Below are 9,025 nucleotides of genomic sequence, written 5' to 3'. Positions count from 1 at the left end.
GGACCTGGCTTCACTTGGAATATCTAATTGGCGCCACGTAGCGAAAAGAAGAAACGACTGGCGCGTTGTTGTTAACTCGGCTATAATCGCGTAAGCGGTGTCTACGCCAATCAAGAAGACGAAGAATCGGGGTATCAATATTAGGAATAAGATTATGGCCTGAACTCTGAGCCCTATGTTGAGTCGCTGATTTGAGATAGCGCGTCAGCTACTATGTTTTATTTGACGGGTTTGTAAAGTAATTCTCTGTCATATTCGTCCAGGTAAGATTTCCATCTTCTAACCGCTATACTGACTTTCCAGTTGCAATCATGCGTACGGGGTTCGTGGTCTGTATAAATCTTTACTTTAGATCCGTCATATACATAGGTAACCATTAAAAGACTTTACAGACCATATTATGGCTAACATTTCTTTACGTGCAGTTGGCAATTGTTGCATACCCCTAATGAATCTCTATAATATCCTGATATCCCAAGAAGGATCTTAATTCCTAAGTGTCTTGGGGCGTGGACAATTAGCTATGGCTTTTACCTTGCTGGGATTTGTCTCTATGCCCTTGTTCTAGCCTTAGCAAATTTTACCTATATGTTCTCTGAGAATATCATCAAGAGTGCGTTGAAATATAGATTGAGCATTTTTCAGTCCAAATAGGAGTCTTGTAAATTCATACTTTCTGTTATTTATCGAGAATACTGTTTTCTCAATATCACTTTTTTTTAAAAGAATTCTATATTTTTTTATAATTGAAGCATCCAATTTCTTTGGTACGACCCACAAAGGAGAATTGTACGGTGACCGGAATGGTCGTATAATATTATTGTCTAGTAGTTCTTTTATTTGTTTATTTACCTTTTCTTATAAGGACATTGAGTATTGATAACATTTTGAATAAACATGAGTGTTAGTACTTGTACGAAGTTCTGCTTCAACGTTTGTGGTGTAGGTCAGTTTTTCATTACGTTCGGAAAATAAGCTTGGGTATTTCGTTAGTAAACTATTTAGTTCTGTTTTTTGCTTGAAATATGACCTATTCTGGGAATTATAACATTTACTTGTTCAAATTTAGTTTGGAAAAAGTGTGAGTGACTCCACCCCTAATTTGTTTAATATACTATACATACATACATATCTCTTAAACCGTTCTAACCAAAATAACAAAATCGCTCAACATTAACCCTATGAGAACTTCTACTGATAGTGTGAAAATGAATGAAATCCGAAGATAACCTCTATTATTTCGACATTCCTATGTAATGGTGTGATTTGCGCGAAATGGGAGTACAAATCGAACCAAAACTTTTCAAGCCCCTAGGTGCCGAATATATGGACTCCAGAGGGTATAGTTGACGTTTTAACGAAATTATCGGTCAATGTATGAGATATAGAATTTGGAGAAAATCGTTTCTTGATAGTAGTATGTCTGTGTGTTAAAAATGAATTGAATCGTCAATACTACCCTTAGCTCCATGTATCAAATATAAAGGCTTTCGAACTTCCGGGTGACTTTATATCAGCAGAAATATGAGTCATTGCAATGAAATGAAAGCGCGTGTTTTACTGATAACAGTGTATTAAAATTGGGTGAAAACTTGACCTAGCCCCCATGTAACTAATATTACAATTATTAAACATCTGGCTGACTTTACCTCATATGATTGGTGATTGTACATGAGGAACTTTGATGAAACTTTGAGAGCATTTTATTAGTCTGTGGTCTTTTAATTACTTTATTGATAAAAAAAAATAGGTAAAATCAGGTCAATACTATCTCCTTTAATCTAATAAGATCTTAAAAACTGTAATCAAAATTCACTAAACATGTAATATTGGATATGATATAGTTTAATGACAAAAATATGAGAAATTGGATTACGAATCACCCAAGGTAGTCCAAGATTTAATTATTTTCGTGACTCTAACATACCAAAATGCCAAATATGGCGGTCAGTGTATGAGTTATATATTACCACAAATGGAAAATTACTTTGATTCGAACCTCTGGTTGCCGTTTTGCACTTTAAGGTTTTTCCATGACTTTTATACTTACAAATGGCAAGGGTATGAAGTGTTTGGTTACACCCGAGCTTAGACTTTCTTGCTTGTTTCTATTATGATTTGTGTATTATCTACTAATATATAGAATCTGCCTTTGCTGATGACAGAAAGAGAAGTGGTCGTCCTTGCGTGATTGAAATTATAGTTTAATTTTTAAAACGCTTTGAACTTGTAACAGAACTAATGGTATGAGTAGGATTGAGTCGATTTAAAAAAAAAAATATTGAATCAATCGTTACAATTCTTTAAAAACTTTTAAAATAGGCTCCTTCTGCATCGATGCAGCGCTACCAGCGCGATTTCCAAGCATTGAACTTGCTTGGATCCCCTCTGTCGTCTCAAAATGCTTGCCTTTCATCTGCATTTTCAGGCAAGGAAACAAAAAAGTCTTGGGGCCACATTGTCATCTGTGATTACGTTATTCAAAAACTGAGGGCCACTTTCACATATGTTCAAATTTTCTTGGCACACTCCCACTCGCCGCAATTTTTGGTCGTGAGTGAGCACTTTTGGGACCATCTTCACACACACCTTGCTCATGTTCAAGTGCTCCGTCACAAAGTCATAAATCACAGATTTTGATAAATTTAACATTAGAGCAATTAAAAGAATACCTAGTCGACGGTCTGAGTTTAAAACTTTGCGCATATTAGTCACATTATCTATTTTTGTCGAAGGCACAGGTCTCGCAGCACGGTCTGTATCAGCGACCTCTTCCTAGCCTTCCAAAAAAGTATTGGAAAAGCAGTTCTATTACTTTCCGGACAAACCCTGGAATTATATTCAGATTTATAAGTTGTCAAAATAATATCAGATCTTCAGCTTGAAAAATTCAAATTTCTCATTCATGAGAAAGTTTTTAATAGTCTAACAACAGCCTTAATGAATAATAGGTTTTTGTTAAATAAATTAACTATTTATTTCCTTTTCCGTTAGAGTATTTGTTTAAATAATTTATATTGCGCATACATCTACTTACTTTTAGGAATTAAAAGGATAATAGTACCTCGCAACTAAATAATGTGTTCTGTTATTAGCATTGCCTTCTATTGGTTTATTTACCATACTGCTAATTTACCTCAGTGTTGTGGGCACGGACGATTGATTGAACCGCCTAGTAGGGCGTCAGCATGGCGATACGGATTTCAGACGCCACCTAATTACAATGACCACGAATTATATTGCGGGGGATTTACACGTCAATGGAAGCAAAACAAGGGCAAATGCGGTGAGTGCGGGGACGCATGGGATTTACCTAAGCCAAGACCACATGAATTCGGTGGTTTTTGGGGAAAAGGAGTAATCGTAAGGAAATACTCATCAGAATCTGTTATGCTTATTCGTGTGGAACTCACAGCTAGTCACTTGGGGTACGTAAAACGCATGCCTTAAATACATAATAAGGAAAAGAAAATATATCTTAAATATACATATATATATATGTAGGAGTGACATATTAAAAACATTATAATTACGCTAAAATGCAGCCCTACATACTTAACGCACACAACTAAAACTTGACGAAACTAGGACGCGACGCTGACTCGACCGAAGACAAACGGACAGTTGCTAGTCAACTTCCAATAAAGACACTTCTAATTGTCCGGAACCTTCATTTTGGCGCTCACCCAGGATTGAGTCATTGAGCCATAGTGTTCAGTTAAATTTAGACGGAAAAAGTAAAATAATCCTAAAAATGCACCCTCTGCTGCTAGCGCTGCGTTTGCTTTAGTTTAGATAATAATTAATTATTATGTAAGCTTTGTATAAATAAATAAAATCCTAAATATTTCGTGGTGTCCGTTGAGAAAAATCGAAATAAGTGTCGTGTGTGAGAAAAATTTATAAATTTAGTATCTATTAAAAACGGCTAAATGTTAAAAAAAAAAACTAAAGCATAGCATAAAAGGGGCCTTGAGACTGAAAAATTAGGAATGAAAGCAACCGAAAGGATCTGTAATAGTTCCTGAAAATTACATGAAAARTATAGTGCATGTGTAAATCATAGTGTGTGAAGCGTTAAAAGTGGATACATTTGGTGGATTTGTACATGCAATCTACGTCATCAAACGTTGTTGTATGCAGAACATTCCAGAGAATCCAACAATTTCGTAAAGTGACGGTTAAACACGAAGTTCAAAATAAAAAAAAAACCGAACAGCGAAAAACCGAACAATAAGCGAAGCGTTGGTGAAAGACGTTTGAAAAGCTAAATCTAGCAAAGTGAGAGACAAAAAGAGAAATAATGAGCAGAACAGCTTAAATGAAATGAAGATTTAAATATTTGAAACAAGTAGTGTATGCCGCATAGCAATACACTACAAAAAGCGACAGTGAATACGAATATGGGTTTGAAAACGAAATAGATGCAGTGTAAGCCGAACAGCGATATACTGTGAGGATGAGTGATGGATGAGTGATGATAATATTGTAAAATCAGCGAACAGACAGTGTCAAGCAAATTAACTGCGCAGTATACGTACGGTGACCATACGTACTGTATTATACAGAACAGTGCTGTTTTTGGAAGCTTTGCTCTGTGTAAATTATTTTGTACGATAAAATGCGAAAAAGTACTCTTTTTTGAAAAATTTACTGTTTTTGTACTGTAGTTTGTAAATTTTCTTGCGCATTTAAACCTGCTAACACTCTTAAGGTCGTTTTCTAAGCAAGTAAGTTGCCTGTACTAACTTGTCGGATAAATTGCTCCTAACTTTATAGTGCATTTAAGTATTTTCGTTTTCTCATCTCGCTTGTAAAATATATTCATTATTTCGAAATTATGGGAAGGCCAAAATTAGAATGCACAACGTTGGAGTGGTGACTATGGTTGGCAATGCGATGCATGCTAAACGTAAACAAAAGCAGCTGTTTATTGAAAACTTATCATGGAAATCCCACAACTAAAAAGAAATTATCAATGCTTAATTTAAAGCTGGCTTCAAGCACATGCAATCTGCACAATTTTTATGTAGCTGGACTTCCATTTCAGGTAAATTTATTGAAATAAAAATGCCTTTGTAACTGTGCACTTATCAAATTTATGTAATTGTTTATTAGCTTAATGGCGCCCAGGAGAAAGTGTGTTTTTAATACAGAACTTCGAAAAGAATTTAACAAGAGCCAGTGAAGTAAAATGCGTTAAATGCATGGCAGTTTTTTCCATTGCAAATAACGGCAAACTGGATATCCTGCAACATTTAAAGACAATATGCAATAAACACGTGGTGATATTTGTGCAGCCAGTAGTAAAACCATTTCTGCATTTTACTTATCTAAATCGCTTGATGATTGCCGAAAACTGACATACATCACAGAAGAAACATGGGCGTACCATACGATTCAACACAACTATTCTCAAATGATTGCACAAATAAACTTATCAAAAGCTGTTTTGATGAAAAATATTCATGCGCAAGCACCAAGTGCGAAGGCATTATTTGCAATGTGCTTTAAGGAATTGGAGAAGGATTTAGAAGGGGTACATTTCATTTCAATATATTCTGACTGCTGAAACCATGGAAGTACAAAAATATGTTCAATTCTTGTTCGGTACTTCACTCAATACAAGGGAATTCAAGTAAAAATTCTGGAAGTTGATGAGATTCCTGGCGAAACGTCTGACATATTGAGTGAATATATTCTAAAGCTGTTAAACAAATTTAAATTGGAAAGAAAATTGCTAGCTTTATGTGCAGACAATACGAACGCAAATATTGGTGGTGCATCCAGGCGGGGTAAAAACAACCTTTTCACAAAACTTCAATAGGCCACTGGTAAAACATTAATTGGAATTAATTGTGCTGCCCACATTTTAAATAATTGCATACAATGTTCTGGGGAATGTTCTGTCTTCCAATTGACATCGAAGTCACTGTTGTAAAGATCTACTCTTTCTTTTATATTTACACAGTCCGCGTGGCAGAATTTAAAGATATTTGTGAAAACTTAAACCTCGAATATTGTAAACTAATGGGATTTAGTAAAACTAGGTGGCTCACTTTGAAGCCATCAATAGAGAGGATTCTGAATCTTTTCGATCCTCTCAAAAAATATTTTTTGTTACAACCAAAGTGTCCAACTGTCTTAAAACAATTTTTTTTTTAATCTTTGCGAGCATGTCTCTTTCACAGCTATATTTTAAAAATTGAATCGCAAACAATGTCAATGATAGAAAGAGCCTTCCTCATAAATGAACTAAAAAACAAAGTTATTGCACGTAAAGAAGAAAACTTTGTACCATTAGAAGTTAAAATCTCTATTACAGTCTTACAACTGAAAGGTTTAATTGATGTAAATAAATTCCAAACATGCACAAAAGCTTTTATATCAATTGTGCTGACTACCTAAGCCTGTGGGACAGTGCATTCATAGAAGTTCAGGTTTTAAAATGGATACTACTTCAGAGAGTACCGTCATGGAATGAAGTGGTGGCCAGTTTTTCATATATTTTAGAAAAAAGAAATGGTATCAATATAAAAGATAACAAATTATTTGATGAATTTTCTTGCGTTAAAAGTTATGCAACACCTAGCAAGTTTAATGAACGGAACGAAAATGAAACCTATGTTCAAAACAGGTGGTTGGAAAATTTCCAACATTTTGAAGAAAATAAAATTTCTTTTTCTAATATTATAAAAGTTGTTCAGTTTTTTTGTGCTTGCCCGAGTCTAATGCCTCTACGGAAAGGCTGTTTTCAATTCTTAACAATATGTGGACAAGTGAAAAAACCAAAATTAAAACCGAAACAATAAAATCGATTTTAATTACCAAAGTCATCTACGGGTTAAGCTGCCTAGAATTCAAAGAGTATTTAAAAAATAATTTTGATTTGATTAAAAAAATACATTCCGCTGAAAAGTATGTATAAACTGTGTAAATTATTATTTACTATCTAGTCACGAAGACTTTTGTTATGTTTGAAGACTTTTTTATGTTTTTTATTTATGTATAATGTRAATGAAAAAAACATATGTACATGTATTTCTCAAAATAAATGAACATAAACTTATGTATCTGTTTTTTGTTTTTTATAAAATGAGGGTTTAAAAAGGTGTACTGTATTTTCATTTTGAAAATATGGTCATCGTAAGTATACGCCATCAAGCAACATACTGAGAGAAAGAGTATTAACGAAAACAAGCAGAGGAGAAAGTGAAACCAACGAAGAAAAGGTTATAGAGCAGAGCAGTGATAGCATCAACAGAAAGCGATTGAAATCTAAAGTTGAAGAAGCAGAGATAACAACACATGCATAAGTAAAAGATAGAAAAGTAGAATGTAACAGGTACATATGTATAAGAACAGTAAAAACAGATGTTGTAAAGAGTAAAGAGTTGAGTTTCTATTTATAAAACGATAGCATAAACTTTGATATAATTACATAATTATTTACATTATTTTACATATCATTTCAAATATTACCTGGGGTAAATTAAATTTAACTTAATATATGTAAGTGTAGCTTAACGTATTGCATATACAACTATAAGTAACTTTATCTTACTTTTATGTACTAAAATTTTATTTAGTTTTGTATTGTAAACTGTACTCTTACTTTACTTACCATTTATAAACATTGTAACCATTATACCATGGACGCTCAGACAATTTTACGTATGACAGTCGAGACATTAAAGGACAATTTGAGACGTATGGGGCTAAGTCAACAAGGACGGAAAAGCAAACTGAGGGACAGACTTCTCCGACATCAAGAACTTATTAAAGTGATGAGGCATCGAAGATGAATCGGCGTATGAGGAAGCCAATCCGTCACAATAGACAGTAAACTTTAGCTTTACTTTAAAAGACATGCAAGACAGCTTACCCTCGTTCAGTGGGACAGATACACTAGACATTCATGAATGGGTAAGAGAGTTTGAGGACAACGCTATCACATTAGGATGGAACAAACTTCAAAAATATATTTATGCCAAGCAACTTATGAAAGGGGCAGCCAAGTTGTTTTTGCGCAGCCAAGCCATTGTTAGGGACTGAGATACCTTGAAAGCCACTTTAATAGACGAGTTTAGTACTAAAATATCTTCTTTACATATTCATCGCATGTTGCAAAATAGGCGTAAAAAGAGCAATGAGTCATTTAAGTAATATTTGTACACGCTTATGGAAATTGCGAAGCCAGTTAAAATGGACGAGGTTAGTTTGATAGGGTATTTTGTCGAGGGGATTCCAGATTCCAGATTGAAAAAAAACCATTTTATACCAGACACAAACAATAAAATAATTAAAAGTGAATTTGCAGGTTTACGAAAAGGTGCATTGTTCGCGACACTCGCTAAACAGGTCGCAGTCTGCACAGGCTACTTCAAAGGGTTTAAATTTTCAAAGTGGTGACGACAAGAAGAAACGCTATAAATGCTCATCAACGACACAACTCGCAAAAGATTGTCATGGTACTAACAAGCAATATATGTAAGTGTTTTAAATGTGGAGAGATAGGGCACAGAAGTTTTGAGTGCAAGATAGGTGCAGGCAAGCAAATAAAAAAAGAGAAAAGTGTAGTTAATGCTATGTTTAATTCACCTTGGAGACAGACCAGTGGTTTATTTTTAAACGTATCCAGATAGACGGTGTTATAGTCAACGCCATGGTTGACACAGGATCCGATTTAAGCTTACTGAGGTATGACATGTTTATTATTATTATTATTATTATTGTCAGTTTATTTAGTAAGTAAATTACAAAATAAACTTAATACTAAGGTGCTAGCACAGAAAGCGCCATCGACCGGTGGTATGTTAGATGATTTAACTACGTATATTTCAAACATCGTACAGAATGTTACTAAGTCTTAAGATATTCATTAAACTATATACATTTTGTTTAGTAATTATTTTAAGTAGTTCTGGCATTCGGGGTAAGTTCAGCTGTTCTTGTACTTGTTTTATTTTGTGGCATTCTTCGGTTATATGTTGTATGAACATTGTTTCCAGATTACACAGCTTGC

General features: G+C 34.2%; 1 protein-coding gene and 1 long non-coding RNA gene across 5 annotated transcripts in view; both read left to right on the top strand.

The window, feature by feature from the left end:
* Window positions 1-9,025, top strand: part of LOC108974459 — a 72,586-nt gene that overhangs the window by 48,828 nt on the left and 14,733 nt on the right. For 2 of the 3 annotated variants that reach the window (XM_018942310.1, XM_018942311.1), the window contains exon 2: window positions 3,044-3,428. In XM_018942310.1, coding sequence (XP_018797855.1) covers window positions 3,079-3,428 — 350 coding nt within the window. In that variant the 5' untranslated portion in view covers window positions 3,044-3,078. Of the gene's footprint in view, window positions 1-3,043; window positions 3,429-8,362; window positions 8,701-9,025 lie in introns of those variants that run through there. The other variant, XM_018942313.1, reaches the window with a different exon arrangement.
* LOC108974461 lies at window positions 3,624-6,601 on the top strand. 2 transcript variants are annotated; one of them, XR_001993800.1, is made up of 3 exons: window positions 3,624-4,730; window positions 4,790-5,050; window positions 5,119-6,601. It is a non-coding gene; the product is annotated as an uncharacterized LOC108974461 (long non-coding RNA). The 2 variants fall into 2 exon arrangements; XR_001993799.1 differs by having other exon boundaries at window positions 4,692-5,050.

Source organism: Bactrocera latifrons, unplaced genomic scaffold (genome assembly GCF_001853355.1).
Source record: "Bactrocera latifrons isolate USDA-ARS-PBARC rearing strain unplaced genomic scaffold, ASM185335v1 scaffold_550, whole genome shotgun sequence".
In the NCBI taxonomy this organism is placed as follows: Eukaryota; Metazoa; Arthropoda; class Insecta; order Diptera; family Tephritidae; genus Bactrocera; species Bactrocera latifrons.
Note: the sequence above shows the minus strand (reverse complement) of the source record. Positions and strands in the feature narration are given on the sequence as shown.